A 17547-nucleotide genomic window follows, 5' to 3' on the forward strand; every position below is an offset into this window, starting at 1 on the left:
ATGGGCATATAGGGGTGAACTATGGGATACTAGGCTATACCACAGAGCTTGATGGATAGGGAGTCCAAAGATGTATACTTGGCATGGGATAGAATATTGCTTCTAGCTGCTACTCATTGACCGATAAAACCTCTTCGACTTTGACTAGTTGTCCCCTTTGTGATGGCTTCGCTGGTGACAAGCATAGAGGAACATACATAACATCAACTAACTCATAAAGACACCAAGATAATATTGAAAGTATCAATTAGGGCTAGCAATCATAAAAGTACATAACAATCGGTCATCGTCAATCACAAATGAGATCCAAATCCCATCAAACGCACCCGCAAATTTACTGTTCCTCGTCTTTCGTGTCCTGCACCTTTTCCACCTTCTCCTATCATTTCATTCTTGCATTTTTTTAATCACCTTCACAACCATTCATGTCATTAAACGATCGTCATATCATCTAGGGTATCGTTCCAAAAGAATGTTTCCTCCTAGTCGGGTTTTCCATTCGGCTTTACAACTCGTCTTTCGCACGCTGGAAGGTCTCCTTGACAGCCTCGGTAGCCTCGCTGGCTGCACTGCCAACCTTGCCAGCGGCAGAGGCCGCAGCTTCGTTGGCCTGGCTTCTGAGGCTTTCAGCGTTGGCAGCAGCGGTGGCGTAGGCTCTCTGGAATCGGGCCAGGACGCTCTCGGTGAAAGAGGGCTCCTTGCCGCTGATGAGCTCGGAGACAAGCTCGCTCACGGATTCGTACTGCCTAAGTGCCTCGGCTGAGGCGGTAACAGCAGATGCTGCAGCTGCTTCGGAGGCGATAGATGCCTTGTCAGCAGCAGCGTCGGTGGCCTTGGATGCATATGAGCTGGCGTCACCCCAGACATGCTCGTACCAGGCGATCTGGGTCGGTTCGCCGTAAACTTGGCCACTGATCTGCTCAACAATGTTGTTCCAAGAATCACCAATGGCAAGGCCAGCGGCTGAGATCTGCTCGTTGGCAGCATCGACAACTGAAGAGATGGAGTCGTCGACAGCCTTAGCGGCAGACTTGACGGTGTCGCCAGCAGCAGAGTAAACAGATCCTGCAGCTTCACCTGCCGCCTGGGCAGCGGAAGCAGCAGACTCCTTAGCCACAGAAGCGACAGAGGAGGCAGATCCCGTTAGGTCAGTGGGAGTAGGGGTAGCGGTGAGGGACGAGAGAGCAGAAGATGCGCCAGCCAGGAATCTAGAGTATCGGTCCTGGGCAGCACCGAGGCCAGCATAGTAGTTCATCTTGGCCTGCTCATAGTACTTTTCGGGGGCTGAAGAAGGTGTAGGTGTGGCGAGTCCAGCGGCAATGAGAGCACTCTGGTACTGGATTTCGGCCCAAAGTCGACCTTCGTTGAGTCTCTGGGAAGCAATGGATTCAATACGCTCCCAGTCGAGCCAGGTGGGGACGGTAGTGGTGGCAGGAAGTTGTTGAGCGGCGGTGGTAGCGGCCTGCTTAGCCTTGTCAAACTGATCACCAGCGGCTGAGACTGCCTTGTCATAAGATGAAGAGACAGAAGACAGCAGCTGCTCATGAACTGGCTTGGGAGTACCATAGATCTGAGCAGAGACGACTGAAAGAGCGCTTGAGTATTGCTCGGAGGCACGAGAAACGGCGTTCGAGTACACAGACTGCGCAGCATCGGTGGCGCTAGCAATCGCATCCGTATCGACATAGTCGTCAAGGACGATCTGTCGGTGGGGGACCTCTTGGGCTGCAGCACCGAGGAAAGCGGGCTTGACATGCTCATGCTGTTCAGACAGAGGGGTCTCATCGCGGTGGGTCAGGGGGTCCTCTTCAATCTCGACGAGTGGCTCCTTGTCACCAGCCTCAAGGGGCTCTTCACTACCATTGCTGACTACGGAAAAGGTGTTACCGATAAGCACTTCAGATGCTTCCGAGGCAAGGGGGGTCGACATACTGCTGTCTTCTGACTTTGCGACATTGGTGGCTGACTCGGCAACTTCCGAGAGCTCGCTGGACGCTTCTTCAATAACGGGGGCGACGGATTCGGAGGCAGTGGAGGATAGAGACTCAACAGTCTCTGAGGCTTCCTTAGTGATGCTGCTGGCACTCTCCTCACCTTCAAAAATGAGGCTAGAGGCGTCGCTGGCGATGGATTCGGCGCTGCTTGAAACGGCTGAGGTAGCCTTCTCGATTATGTTAGGCTCGTCGAAAACAGACGAAGCGCTGGAAACGCTCTCGCTGGCAGATTCGGCAACTTCGGATGCCTCCTCCTTAACAGGCTCGGCAATAGAAGCGACAAAGTCTTCCAAGTTCTGTTCGGCGTCCTGTGCTTGAGATGTAGCCTCTTCAACGACGTCTGAAAGGCTGGAGGCGGCGCTGTCGTCCTCAGCCGGGGTCTGGGCCTCAGCTTCTTTAGCTGCTGCAGCCTGCTCGGCTGCAAGCTTCATAGCATCAACGTCAAAATTGTCTGACGTATCTCCGGCAGCAACCTTGTAGCGGGCAACGTCCTTAAGGCGAGCCAGCTCCTTAGCAGCCACAGAAGCGATTTCCATTCCCTCATCCTCAACTCGTGCAGCGGCGTCCTGGGCCTCGAGCAGGGCTGGGTGGGTAACGATCAATTGCTTCAGTTGCTCAGTCCACTCATTGAGTGTACGCTTCAGCTCGTGGTACTTGGCCCAGTCCTTGTAAGTGATGCCATCTGTCCAAGCCCACCTCATTCCGATCTGTTGTAGGGCGAGATTCCTAGTCTCGTCAAGAACCTGGAAATGAACATCGGCGACAGTGATAACAGTCTCCTGGAGTTCCTGGTCATAGCCTTGGCGCCATTGTCGAATGGCTTGGGCCTTCTGCTTGATGGCCATTCCAGAAGATCGCACAGCGGTGACGATCTGTTGGTTCACATCAGCACCATCCGCGTTAGATCCAGCAAGTTCTACGATCTTGTTTCTAAGACCGGTGAGTTCTCGATCAATTGTGGTCTCAAGGTCGTCAAAGAGCTTCTGACCGTTAGTGTTGACATTCTCCTCAATCATGCGCTTGGCAATCTCGTCAACGCGCTCTTCCAAGTCAATGGCACCCTCATCGGCTTGAGTAGCAAACTTTGTCTGCCAAGTTTCGAGGTCCTGGGCCACCATTTCGCGAGCCTTTCGTCGCTTCTCGCTCTCATTTTCGGTGGGAGGAGGGGCTTGGACAGGGTTGATGTACTCAGGAGAAGCAGATTCAACTTCAGGTAGAGGGCTCTCGGTAGCAATAGGAGCCTGAGATGATGATATTTGAACAGAAGTGGTGCTCTGAGGAGCGGGCTTCTGGAAAGATGAGGCAGTTGTTGTGGTGTAGCTATGTGGTGTTAGGCAACGTGTAAATGATATGTGGCTCAGAGATCTTACCTTGAGGAGTAGCTTTCCTGAATGGGCTTGGTAGTCTTGGTCTTGTAACGTCCCAATCGCTCACCGATGCGAATAAGCTGGGGCTCAACGTTCTGGACGTAGACGGCGCGGACGTGAGGCCAAACATTGCTGTCAAGGAACGCATAAGTCTTGTTCCATGTCCAGTACGCTGTGGGGAGAGCTGTCTTTGTAGTAAAGTCGGAAGCTACATCATAACCTCGAATAGCGTATGGGTGAACAAATTCGTAGCCTGGCTGGAGGTATTCGTAGTACATCTGCAGGCCATTGGTGCGGGCAATGTCGTAGTATGGGCCTAGCTTCTCGCCAGCTTGGTTCACGTAGGGGCCAACGGATTGTTCATAGTGCGCACGCGCAAGAGCCTGGTACTTGACAAGCTGAGGCTGTCCATTCTTCTCCCACAAAGCTTGGGTGTGCGCCTGCGCCTTCTCGACCCATGGAGCTCCATATTGAACAGCGTATGCGCGAGTGGGCTGCCAGACCTTGCTATCGACAGTATCGTAGTATGGACGGGCGATCTCAACGTAGGGCGCTGCATAGTGATTGTAGTATGGTTGAACGTGAGGTTGCACGGTGTTCTTAACCTGGAAGTAGGGTTTACAAATCGATGGGGAGTTCTCGTCACACTGTTCGAGCGAGGGTGGGCATCGGAAGAGGACTGTATAGATGGCGAACCATGTCGCGAGTCTAGCAGAAGAATAGTCAGCTTATTGTGTGTGAAAACGGTGGCATCTCAATGCGATAACGATGGAAAAGATTGGTAAAAAGACATCAAGCGAGAACAAGATGCCATGACGACGCGCAGAGAAAACATACCTAGCAACGACACTAAAAGTCCATGCAAAAATACTTCTTCTCTTCTTAATTGAACCTCTGCGACCTGCGACAGGCTTTCCATTCGCCTTGCCGTTGATGTGGCCGTTGCCGTTCATGATCGAGCCGGCGGACTCGGCCATGATGACGTGCTAGACACGCGCTGCGGTCAAAGCAATCAATGATGGGAGTTGATAGACGAGAGCCAATATTGGCAAGCGAACGGTAGCAAAGACTCCAGCTTTCAGCTACGCGAGAGGAGGCACCGAGGAACAAATGTGTTCTTTGAAGCGTGTTGGTCTTGACAAGGTCAGGTCAGGTCAGGGTTGCAAAAGTTTTGGGAGCTTTAAGGTTGAGTGAATGAAGCTGGCTTACCTATAGTGCGTTACAGTTCAGGACAAACTGCAGGGGTTGCGTGCTGTAAAATACTGGTGCCGTGAAGCAAGCGAGAGGTCTAGGAGCTCTTCTGTGACACGACTCGAGACAAGAGCGAGACAGCGAAAGAAAGCAACCGAAGCTGCAAATAAAAAAGGAGTTAAGCTCTTGGCTTTTGTATGGATGTATGTATTATTTTAGGAGGAGAAGGAGGAAAATAAGATTAACGTTAGGGAATAGAAGAGGAGATAACTGAAAGTCACGGTTGACGTCGTTACAGCTGCCTTGGTCTTGGCCATGTCCATCCCATCCCATCCATGGTCTGGAATCCTATCCAACCCAGCGAATGGAAGCTAAGGTTGGTAGGTCCCTAACGTTTACTAGCACGCACATCATATCTGTACAGTGGTGTCATGCTCCCAGACGCCATTAGTTGATTATACCGTTTCTGTCACTGTCAGTACAAAGATAAGCAACCATCCAACATGGATTGCTACCTGTCCTGCAGTTTTCGAAACAGTTGCATGGTCGCGACGTCATCCAGAACCACATAAGCTTGCTTTACCCGAACGCCTTTTGATGCCACTGACAGGACCACACACAATGATTGGATGATCGGGAACTTAGATATAAACAACGAGCTGAAATGTCAAACATAATACGTCAGGGAATCTGAAATGGTGTCAAGAATGGTTTATCACATACTAGACTTTACCAAGACAAAGTAAGAGCATGCACTAAATACCACTAACTTGTGTGAGGGTTTCCTCTGAAGTTTTTGACAGCATAACATGGCAGCTAATTCATCAACTGACTGTCCCGAGCCGCGCTGTAGTAGCCGACGAACATTTCCATGTGATAGCGTCTAGTCTTGGACAGAAAAAGACAACGTTCTAAAACTTAGGGCATCTATGATAATAGGGAGACGTCTCAGTCTTGGTATATCATGATGAGTTAAAAGACTTCCAGCGCAGCTCCCCATCTCAATAGACAGGCACCGAGGCTCAGAGTCTATGACGCTTCGCCAAAATATGGACTTTCTTGTGATACACTCATCAGACAAACACATCATCTTTTTGTCGCCATGAATATCAGCATTTACTAGGTACGTAGGGGGACAGAAAACTTCAGACCCTAGATCAGGGTGTCAAAAATAGCCCGTCAGAGAGCTTCGAAAACCTGTACCAAACATTACCAGCGTATTTTAATTCATTACAATCAAGGTCTTGACTTTTCCTACATCCCGAGGTTCGTGCTGGCTGTTTTGCCATGACATCAACCAGTGATCTAGCGCTAACACGTGAGCTCCATGATCCTGTCACTGCCGGAAAATTACTACCCCGATTCCGATCCAGTGTACCTCAGCACATTGCAAGGCATCTCCGGTTGGGTTCGCAGTTCGGGCAGGTCAACTGTGGGGGGTGGCGGTTAGCGTTTCCTCCAACACGGGCGGGCAATTATTAAGAACCACGTCTCTCAACAAAGTCAACCTTAATCTTCAAGATTCAACTCTTAGTTTAACAGCAACATTACAGTTAGGTTTTGCACCGGCTGGCGCAAACACTATATACACATTCGCCTGTTGAATCTGCGGACCGTTTAATGTCTCATCGAAGCCCAAACCTTCACTGCAACGCTCATCGGTCTGCTCATCGTCTCTCCGTTTCCGACTGCGACTCCATTCAGACCCCTCGATACGATTCGACACTTCGGCGCATGCCTCTGTGAGCAACCTGATAAAATAAGCCCCTCGTGGGCGCGATCGATTTGTTTCGAATCGCCTTCGTCAAACTCAAATTGTCATCATGGAAGATCCAACCTCGATTGCCAAGGCTAAGAGCCTACACCGAACCTCGACCCGATCCGATGATCTACTACAGCCCCAAGATAACCCCAGCATCTGTCGAATATGTCGAGGCGAAGGAACTCCAGAGGAACCGCTGTTCTACCCTTGCAAGTGCAGTGGTAGTATTAAATATGTTCATCAGGATTGCTTGATGGAGTGGCTATCGCATTCTCAAAAGAAGTACTGCGAACTTTGCAAGACATCATTCCGGTTCACGAAGCTATACGCCCCGGACATGCCTCAGTCTCTTCCCGTCCATATTTTCATCGGACACATGGCCAGATACTTCTTCCAAAATGTCTTGGTATGGCTTCGTGGAGCCCTGGCCATTAGCGTTTGGCTCTGCTGGTTGCCTTACTTTATGAGAGGCATTTGGTCAGTCATGTTCTGGGTCAGTGATGAGGGTTTTGGCAGCACTTCCATGATGACTCGCTCCAATGACACAGCGTCGTCGACAGCAAGCTCATTACGGGGAATGTCTCCTTCGGCCTTGGATTTCGAGACATGCCCTGGAAGCCCCTTGTTTGTGGCCACTACTACTCCAGCTTCGGTTGCCAATACTCTGCTCGATGGTCTGTCTGAACAGAATATTTCTGACTTCTTCGCACGTATGATGTCTATTTGGGGCGTTGCAGTCAAGTCCGATCGCCTTGAATCTACTAACGCAACTTCATCCCCGTCCATGTCCATACCGCCAACCCTGCTTGGAGAGGTAGCGTTCTTAAACAACTTGACTCGAAACCCAACTCTCAACCGCGCCGTTATTTCGATCCTTGAAGGCCAAATCATCACTGTCTTGGTCATCGTTTGCTTCATTCTCGTTATTCTGGTTCGAGATTATGTTGTTCAGCAGCAGCCAGAGATGAACGTGCGCCCTGCCTTTCCAGCCCCTGAGAATCCTGTGCCGCAGCAGGAGCCCATGCTTGTCCGGCCGGAGGAAGTAGATGAACTGCAGGGCCCAGACGAATCAGACGACGAGACTTTGGATACCGGAGACCCTTTCGCCACCGCAAATGATGTCGCCTTTGCCGCTCAGGTTCAGGCTGATGGACGTTTACGCAGGCGAACGAACTCTGAGCTCGTGGTCCCTCCAGGTCTCATTGAAACCAGCCCTGCTGAGGCAGGTCCAGTTGAATCTCAAACCCCTCCAGACGCAGTTGTTGCTGAGGAGCGTGCCAGCGTCTACGAATACCTTCGTATTTACCGACAGGCAGACGGTGATGCTCGAAAGATCCTGGAGCTTATCCACCAGGAGGGGCTTGAAAACAAGCTCTCATATTGGGTTGATGTCACGCGCCGGGCTCTACATGATGAAGATGACGAGCCTCTCCTTGGTATTGTCACCGATCCTGACACTAGTCGAGAGCGAGCAGGCAGTTTCGGCTCTACTGTTGCCAGTTCATCTCGGAAGGCTTATACACCCGGTTCTGACGACTATCCAACACCAATGGATGTGCCCGGCGAATCTTCAAGCAAGGGCAAGGAAAAGGAGATCCTACCACCTCTACCTCACCAAACATCTGAGACAAGCTTTACAACAAGTCCTTCTCGGCCTCGCGCTGTTTCAGATGGGCCTCAACTTCATGACTCAGTGAACCCTCTAGCTAACAATAGTTGGTCATTTGTAAACCTGCCTGTTGATACTCAGGAGGCAGGGGCATCAAGTGGGCTATCAGATGCTTCTCAGGCAGCACTTTTTGGATCCGAAAACCATGAACAGCTGAGGCATGACGCTGCGGCTAGTGCTTTGCCTGATTTGAGAGAAAACGAGGATGAGCCAGCTCGTCAGGTTGAACGCACTGGAACATTCGGAACTCCGGAGCCACACGCATCAGAACAGCCTCCACTTGCTGCAGCTCAAGAAAATGGCCATCCCGCTGGTTTAGTCGGTAGAGTGACTGATTTCATGTGGGGTGACTTGGATGAGCAACAACGAGCTGTGCCAGATGCGAATGCCGCTGACCCCATCGCCGCTCAGCAAGACGATACCGATGGTTGGGAAACTGAGCTTGATGAAGTCCACCAAGACGTGCCTCCTCCTGATGAGGCTGCAGCGCAAGAGCCCGAGGAACCCGAGGATCTGGGCGATGGTCCAGGCGCAGGCCTTGATCAAGAAGCCATGGAAGATCTCGAAGACTTTGAGGGTGTCATGGAGCTGATCGGTATGCGTGGACCTGTTGCTGGACTCTTCCAAAACGCTATTTTCTGTGCGGTCCTCGTTTCTGTGACAATCTTTGCTTGCATCTTTGTTCCTTACAATTTCGGACGTGTCAGTCTCTGGGTGGTTGCTAACCCCATGCGTCTTGTTCGCCTGATCTTTGAATTCTCCAAACTCTTGCAAGATGCTGCCGTTATGGTTGCCGGATTTGGTTTGTGGGTTGCTATCAACATGATCGACATATTCACGGGCCTTATTGGGGGCCTGGTGGGCTCTCACGTCATCATAGCAAGAAAGGCTTCATGGTCCCTCTGGACCAATGCCGGTTCGCGAGTACTGGACTATACTTTCATGGATTTGCCCATGTCTGCAGCAGAGATGCAAAACTTCTCTGCTATCAGCCATAGTGCACTCCTCGCAGTCAAAGGCAATATCGGTGCTCTCTTCACGATCACCAGTAAGGTTGTGGGCTTTATCTTCAGTGGCAGAATCTTCACCAGCAGCGTGTCGGTGGAATCAATTACGTCGGCAGCAGCTGTAGCATGGCTTAAGATCACCGCTCTCTCCTCTGCAGTATTGAAGCCGAATTCTTGGGTGGTCAACCTTGGAGAGCCTGATGGACCTCTTAACGTCAATCCGGAGCTGGCCCACTGGTCGGGGCTGGATCGCTTCTGGGCCATCGCAGCAGGCTATTCAACACTATTCTTCTTCGGTGCACTTTACTTAAAGCGCGGAAGCCCATTTTCTCGTGGTCATATGCTTCAAGCTTGGGAGGCTGGCATCATCGATACCCTGCACCAAGCTAGTGGCATTATGAAGGTTATCATGATCATTAGCATTGAGATGCTTGTCTTCCCGCTTTATTGTGGACTCTTGCTGGACGGCGCTCTCCTTCCCCTGTTTGAGAACACGACTTTCAAGTCTCGCCTCCTCTTTACTTATCACTATCCCCTGACTTCCGTCTTCGTTCACTGGTTTGTTGGCACTGGCTATATGTTCCATTTTGCCCTCTTTGTGTCGATGTGTAGGAAGATTATGCGCCAAGGCGTTCTCTGTAAGTTTTCCTTTATTCCTTGCATTGCTGAAGCTAACAGATTTACAGACTTCATTCGCGACCCAGATGACCCCGAGTTTCACCCTGTTCGTGATGTCCTGGAAAGATCCCTGGCCACGCAGTTGAGAAAGATCCTCTTCTCAGCTTTTGTGTACGGCGCCCTGGTCATAGTCTGTCTGGGCGGCGTGGTATGGGGCCTGTCTTATACAGTCCCAGGAGTTCTTCCTGTTCACTACTCGTCCAATGAGCCAGTACTCGAGTTTCCTGTGGACCTACTCTTCTACAACTTCCTTATGCCACTTGCCGTCAGCTTCTTCAAACCCGGGGATGGGCTCCATGCTATGTATACATGGTGGTTCAGGACTTGCGCCCGAGGCTTGCGACTCACTTACTTTCTCTTCGGCGAACGAAAAATTGACGAGGAGGGGAGCTTGAGTTTGGGTAATCCCGTCAGAGGCCAACAACTTCCATGGTACAAGACTCTGTTTCTAGAGCTTGATATCCGGTATAAGGTCGTACCAAAGACCTGGACTGATTTCTTTGATGGGGGTGATGCTAAGCCAAGGGCTCCTCTTAACAACAGTGAAATTCGCTCGCTCACTCGACACAAAAATCATCTCAAGACCGCGAATCAACTTGTTGAGAGTGGACGTTTTGTTCGTGCACCTGCATCCGATCGCATCAAGATACCCAAGGGCAAGAGGGTCTTCCTTGATGTTGATGAACATGGGCGAAGAATCGATGGGCAGGAAGATACTGATCTCTACGCCAGCAACCAGTATCAGATGGTCTATATACCACCTCACTTCCGAGCGAGGGTCTTCCTGTTCATTCTATTTATCTGGATTTTTGCGGCGGTCACAGGAGTTGGTTTCACCATTATTCCACTCGTGTTTGGCCGACGCATGTTTAAAATGCTGATTCCTCAGCATATCCGAACAAACGACATCTATGCATTCAGCATAGGTGTTTATCTTCTCGGTTCCGCAGCTTACCTAGTCTTCCACGCTCGCAGTGTTTGGGCGAAGATCAAGGATAGGGTTTCCGCTGCTAGAGCATCCCTGGCTGCTGGAAATCTTGAGCAACGTGCCGCTGCAGTTTTGTTGCGGGGTGCCAAGATGCTTTATGCTTATTCTTTCTTACTTGTTGTCTTCCCGCTCCTCATCTCGGGACTCATGGAACTGTATCTCGCAATTCCCCTCCACACCTACATGTATCCTCCGACGGCGGCGTCAATTCAGGCCGCAAGAGAGGGTGGGCCAGAGGCTAGCCGGCACACGGTGCGTGTGATCCAAGCCTGGACACTGGGCCTACTATACTTGAAACTCGGAGCTCGGATGATTACATCAATGTTCCCAGATACTCGCCTTGCTGTCGCTGTCCGAACGGTATTGCGAGGCGGGTGGGCGAACCCTGATATCGGCGTTCTGACCCGAGCTTTCGTGCTTCCTGGTCTTGCGATTACTGGAGCTGCCATATTTGGGCCTCCAGCACTCACAAGCGCTTTAATCAAGTACAACATCATCCCAGGCATTGAAGCAGGAGAGAGCGAACTGGCTGAAGCTGCGCGAATTGCGATAACATATCGACACTCATACCCAGCTATTGCGCTGGCCGCCTTGCTGGTCAAGAACACGATTGGCCTGGTCAAGGTGTTTAATGGTTGGACGGCCCGCATACGGGACGAAGCCTACCTTATTGGGGAAAGGCTGCATAACTTTGGGGCTGCCGCTGCAGGAGCGGGAAGGGTCAGAGGTGCATGGAGAGCTGGAGGGGCAAGACTGTGATGTGAGGGAGGGTGAACAGCGCAGAACAGGCGGTATGACTGACTATGTGGATAGAGCCAATGTTAGACATCGGCCTTGATATTTTAGCGCTTTATTAAAGGCAATTGCCAATATGAACCAAGATTCACTAATAAGCACTTCACTTCTATTCTATTCAATGGATTTCAATTAGAGTGCATAAGCCTGCAGTGAATTATGTCATGTCTGGATTGGTTCTGTGGAATGAAGCCACGAACATGCTACCCTCCATGCAAGAGAGTGGCCCTGTGGGGCAAGTGAACTTGGAAGATATCAAAATAAACTCATCAAAGAAGTCTCTAGGTTTAGGCCAGTCTTTTTTGTCACTTGGGATAAAGATCCCCAACACACCTTGGCTCCCCCCCCCCCCCTAGAGTGGGTATTTAAAGTGTAAACACAACAACGAATAAATGCTCAGGTGACGCTTTTGTTGACAAGTCGTCTTTCAGGCTAGTTTATATCCCTAGAATTTCTAATTTTCTTTTTGTGATGCTGTATGAGTTGTCAAAGCTGCCCGTCATGCGAAAATGACGCACATGCTTGTCTGTCATGGATCGTGGGTTAATATCAGCTTCTATTCATAGATTCACGTTATGAAACTTGAGTCTAAGACAAAGTGGCGAACCCCTGTCAAAGTATCAGAGCAGTGGTGCATACGGATAACCCCTAGGTCAATGCACTGAGCTTAAGAGAAACTTGAGATGATTCAGATCAAAGTGAATCTTTCCGATCAGCTTCAAGCGATAGAGATGGGTAGAATTGACAACGCACATAACAAAGAATGGATACGACCACAATTCAGGCACAAAGAGTCATATGAGTCACGTGTGTATCTGAGACAGAGGATTGCTGTCCAATAGTGGGGTCGTTGAAGGAACGGAAACGCCCTGTTGCCCATGGCTGCCACTGACCTTTCCTATCTGAGTTTAGTGCATGATGCTGGCACAAGGAGAATGGGGGGACCATGTGTCGCATCAACAGCCCAAGGTCACAGGCCAAACATTGATTCAACACTCACATCAACTCAACAACTACGACAATCATCGCGCGACGTTTCCTACCCATGGAACTTCCGCTCTCCAGCGGCCGCGAATACTAACAACTGCAGATTTCCAGCATCTTGCAGTTCTATAGGTAAGACTTAGGTAGGTACCGTTTGCGAATAGACAGACAGGGCAGGGTCATCCTCTGTTTCCCTTCCGATCATCGTTGGGTCCTGGAATCGGTGAGCGAAATCTCCCGCCACTTCGCCCAAGAACAGGGCGACTGACTATGCCGACAGTTGCGCAGTCATAGCATCAAATCATTCGACGAATCCATCAACGATCTTCATCTTTGTTACCCACGTATTATCGCCTGCGCCACCTTTCTTCATCCCGCCTCCCGACATTTCGATATCGCGACAGCAGCCCCCCCTTTACATACATATCGATGCGAGAGAGACAATAAACAACAACAAACACCAGCAAATCAATTAAAGTACGCAATATGGCAGAGCCTCCATCCTCTCCGCCAGGTCCTGGGGCCAGCGTCGAGGATACCCTTGGCTGGTACAAGTCACAGTATGAACAATTAGAATCCGAACTGGCCGAATTCAGGGATTCAAGTAGGGAGCTTGAGCAGGAGTTGGAGAAGGATATCGAGAGAGCAGAGAAGCAGGAGCGACATCACCAAGAAAAAGCCGAAGCACTTGGTTTCGAGGTTGAGGAGTGGAAGGTATGTCTACTCATTCCCAACAGCCTCCAACTCTAATCGGGCGGGACGTTTTTGGCTGACAATGGCTTCGTTTCGTCGCACAGAGAAAATACAGAGAGTCGAAAACAGAGGCCAGCGCATCCCAGAATGCACTCGAGAAGGAAATCACCACACTTCGAGACACAAACAGGACTTTGCAAATGAAGCTGAGGGATATTGAAGTTGCCAACGATGACTTTGAGCGACAGGCGCGCAACACCACGTCATCTCTGGAAGATATGGAGTCAAAGTACAACCAGGCGATTGAGAGGGCTGTCATGATGGAAGAGGAGATCAAGATTGGCGAGCAGGAGCGTGAACAGCTACGTATCGAGTCACAGCGCTTGCGCGAGGAACTGGGCGATCTCAAGATTGAAGCAGAGCTTCTGCAGGACAAGATCAAGAAACAGGAGTCTCGTCACCTGTCCACCATTTCAACCGACCTTTCTATCCTCGAGTCGCCAACTTTCGACCACCCCGCCTCTCCTGGCTCTACAGCCAGCTCTCCTCTCATTACCACGCCTCCAGATTCCAAGTCGCCCGTACCAGACGAGGACACTCTCTCCGAACTTCCTGACCCGCCTTCGCCTCCTATGTCCGACGTCTCTGGAACTCTTCCCAAGACGGCATCGAGAACTCCCGCTACTTCCAGAGCATCCGGTCGTTCTCGTTTGCCCTCATCGGACAACAGCATCACTCCCAAACCTCGATCTAAGCCTCCTACCAAGACGACCCGTGCGCCTGGTAGCCGTATCTCGACTGGTGGCACAACGACGATGCGCACGCCAGCCAACCGTGCCGTTGGGCCTCGCTCGGCTTCTCACAAACTTCCCGCCTCTAACTCTCTCACCCATATTCGAACCCTTACCGCCCAGATGCAACGCCTCGAGGCTCGTGTGCACTCCGCGCGATCTAAGCTTCCCGGGCCGACTCGCACTCCACCTCGCGCCTCACCTCGAACGTCGGTTTATAGCTCTACCAATGTGCCTTCGTCGGTTACGATCCGTTCTCGTAAGCGCACTGGTGGCTCTACCGCATCTTCGGTTGCAGGCGACGACATGACACCAACCACCGGTATTCCAACACCAGCAACCAAGGGAAGCCACGTGCCCCGTCTTAGCACGTCTGGGGTCAGCCGCTTATCATTTGGCCCATTGCCGAACCGTGGAGGTCCGGAGGAGATCAGCAGGCCGAGCTCACGTGCTAGTGTCACTTCGTATGCCCGACCACCCTCACGAACCGCCGGAGAAATGATCCCACGACCTGTTTCAAGGGCATCACTCTCAGGAACTCGAACACCCATGGGCCGACCTCGCTCCTCCATGGGAGGGTCGATTCATGGCCACTCTGCCAGCATTAGCCACCTGGACCTAGAAGAAGAGGATGAGGGAGAGTTCCGAACGCCAAGCCGCAGGGGTACATACTCGAACGGTGAAGGCAGCGCTATCCCCATGCCAACGATTCGACGCCAGAGCGGTAGCCGAAGGATAAGCGCAAACACAATGAGGTCCAGTGTATCCGGCCCAAGGAAACTGAGCGACCTGGGAGAGACCTACTAAACAGTTGTATCCCACGAAATTCTACGATTGTCCCAGGTCGTTTATATTCTTTGACATGGTTTTACTTTGCAAGCGGTTCGAGCGGTTTACGCAAATCAAATTGGTCGCATTTCACCTTATCATTGATATCCGTTTCTACAAAGCATAAGGGGTGGCATTGACGGTTCGGCATACTTTTACGGCTGGCGCTTCAAGACGGCGAAGACGGTGTTGACGATGGTTACGGGATTCCACTTCTTGCTCTCTGGCAGACTTCGTTACTAATACTTCTGCTTCTTTGGGTACATTGGGATTTCGGTACCGGGGTTTACGGACGTTATGAAGACATGGATGGCATTGTTTATTATTGTTTTTCTTTTGTTTTTCTAGATGGGAAGGGCCTGGCTAGGTGTACATATGCCCGAGTCACATATCCGTACATGCTATACCGGCCAGGCCTGGAGGGACGGGGGTGTACCGCACCAAAAGCGAGTCATCGACCGGGCAAATCAACTTGGATGGTCCTTATTTTAAAAAACGGCTTGCGAGATGGGAGCGGGTAATACTGGGGAAGAGTTGATGCGAGGCTACGTTTACTTTTCTATGTGAAGTAAGGTTGCTCGCGGGGGAGGGCGGACATCAGTGGGGAGTCGTACGATGTCTGACAAGGCTGAGGCAACGGCCCGCGGGCTAGATTAGTCTGGGTTGCCTTACGATCTTGAATTATTTATCTATTCTTTTCCTTTGTGCAAATTGGAGTAGGGGGAGCGAGAGGGAGGTGTAGATACAGACTGTGGAGGCGTATGATGCAATATCTTAGCTTTAGCTCGAGGACTGGGGAGTTGGAGGTGAAACCTGGTCTAGATACGCCCAATACATACACATAACTTCATGGTGGTTTCAGAGTGTTAAATGTGAAGGCCAAAGCAGCGCTGTCTTTGTGGTACTGATACGAAATAATATCTGATATGAAAGAAGTTAAGCTGTTGACTTGGATGATAGTTGTGTTTACGATAACAGGTTCAATCAACTTGTCTAACCTTTAATTCATCATGGGTAGTGGTTGAGGTCAAATGAAGCTGTTGAGCCGAGATCGATTGATCGGAACAACGGATGCAACCTTGTTTTGCCTGAACTTAGCGGAGGCATTATTACTCTCAGGATATTACGCGCAACCACTCATTGTTTTAGATCAATGCCAACATATCAGACACGGTCATATCAAATGGTTCGAACTCATTCAACATTGAAAAGGATGCAGTCAGTATGCAGCTCAGATCCCACGTATCGCCGAACTTCGGCTCCGCTGGCCCCCCGGCAATACCAACACCTCCTGAAACCAAACCCGAATATCCATCAATCTAATGTGTACATACACTGTTGGGGATTCGGAAAATGACCGTGGGTAACGAGGCTGCGGTTCTGAAATTGAACGATAAAAAAACTCCGAAAAGAAGGTTGTGTTTGATTGGGTGACGTGGAGGATTGGGGAACTCAACAATTGGGGAGATCCTTTTTTTTTCTTGACCCGTCGAAAGGGGCGTGGGAGAATTAAGGTAGGGCACTAGTGGGAAGTGGGGGGAGTGCAGTTGTTGGATCTGAGATTGAGATTGAGATTCTAGGGTAGGACTCTGAGGGAGGATGACGATAGCTTGGGATTGAGATATTGAGGATGGTGAGGGAGATGTAGAGGATGCAAAGGTTCTACAAACGACTGGGGAGATAGGAGTAATTAGCTATCTAAGGGGAGGGAGATAATTGATGAGTTGAATGGTTGTTAGATTGTATGTATGTGTATATCCTAGAAGCTCAAAGGGCATCCTCAATACGTACGAATAGCCTCAACTATGTACAGAATATCGTGGGTGGTCAATAGATAAACTACTCAATAAACAAGTACGACGATAGACCAAGAGAAATGAGAAAATTGGTATACCTTAATGCAATAATACCAAAATGAGAAATTGACCACTTACATCTTTCCTGTCACAATCAAACCCCAGCTACCCAACTACCCAGCTCCCATCCCTGACCTCTATCCAAGCTTCCTTCATCGTTCGATCTCGCTCGGTAAAAGCTCAAGGCAACGGCGTTCGGATCACAGGAACTTCAGACGTCACATCAAAACGTTGGAGCCGCAACTCAACGCCTCGATTAGGATCCCTAACCCCTGACTGGTTCCCAACATGCGGCTCGTGTTTGTGGCTTTTGGATGTCTTGGAGATCTGCTAGTTTGTAAATGGAAGGGGTGTGTACGTACACGAGATAGCTATGACGGAAGATGCCAGCCTTGCGGTGCGATAAGGTAAGGTAAGGTAGGGTGTTGAAGGCTGAGGTTGGAGGCTGTCAAGACTGTGATGCTATGGGAGGACGGATCCAGGGACGCTTGTTTTATAGAAGGCGAATGCTGCTCAGCGATATAGTGATGATTAGAATGGGGTTTATGAGCACCGGAGGAGAATTCGGGAATTAGGATGACCAGAGAGCATATTGTGAGTGAGTTCGTCGATGATCGGGTTCCGAACATGTAAGCCACCTCCGATAAACAAGGACCGAAAATCTCCGAATTCATCATCGGAGCCTTATTGAGTAACCAACAAGCTTCAGTATAAATTAAAGATTCACCGATCAAGATTTTTGTTACATTTCCATGCTGTTTATAGCTGTGACTGGGGAAATAGTGTATCGGGCATTGACTTACACGGGCATTAATGAAGACCAACCATGAAGCCGCAGCTGACCATTCACAACATTCCCGTTCAGGAACCCATTTAGATAGCGGATTGAGTTTTGCATCATCATAGCTAATCTCTCTTCTCCAATTATATCATGACTTGTTGTA

General features: G+C 50.3%; 3 protein-coding genes; 2 read left to right on the plus strand and 1 right to left on the minus strand.

Moving 5' to 3' along the window:
* Positions 1 to 505: 505 nt before the first annotated feature.
* Positions 506 to 4314, minus strand: FFUJ_03421 (uncharacterized protein; the record flags this gene model as incomplete). XM_023575267.1 has 3 exons in its annotated part: positions 506 to 3314; positions 3365 to 4069; positions 4199 to 4314. The coding sequence occupies 3 exons, from the start codon at positions 4312 to 4314 to the stop codon at positions 506 to 508; spliced, it is 3630 nt and encodes a 1209-aa protein (XP_023428476.1).
* A 2061-nt stretch (positions 4315 to 6375) lies between these two features.
* FFUJ_03422 (related to SSM4-involved in mRNA turnover) lies at positions 6376 to 11415 on the plus strand (the record flags this gene model as incomplete). Its single annotated transcript, XM_023575268.1, has 1 exon — positions 6376 to 11415. One exon carries the CDS (start codon positions 6376 to 6378, stop codon positions 11413 to 11415), a length of 5040 nt encoding a protein of 1679 aa, XP_023428477.1.
* A 1506-nt stretch (positions 11416 to 12921) lies between these two features.
* FFUJ_03423 (related to nuclear distribution protein RO11) lies at positions 12922 to 14726 on the plus strand (the record flags this gene model as incomplete). XM_023575269.1 has 2 exons in its annotated part: positions 12922 to 13149; positions 13233 to 14726. The coding sequence occupies 2 exons, from the start codon at positions 12922 to 12924 to the stop codon at positions 14724 to 14726; spliced, it is 1722 nt and encodes a 573-aa protein (XP_023428478.1).
* Between the last annotated feature and the right edge of the window lie 2821 nt (positions 14727 to 17547).

The sequence above is a fragment of the Fusarium fujikuroi genome, chromosome FFUJ_chr03, assembly GCF_900079805.1.
Source record: "Fusarium fujikuroi IMI 58289 draft genome, chromosome FFUJ_chr03".
In the NCBI taxonomy this organism is placed as follows: Eukaryota; Fungi; Ascomycota; class Sordariomycetes; order Hypocreales; family Nectriaceae; genus Fusarium; species Fusarium fujikuroi.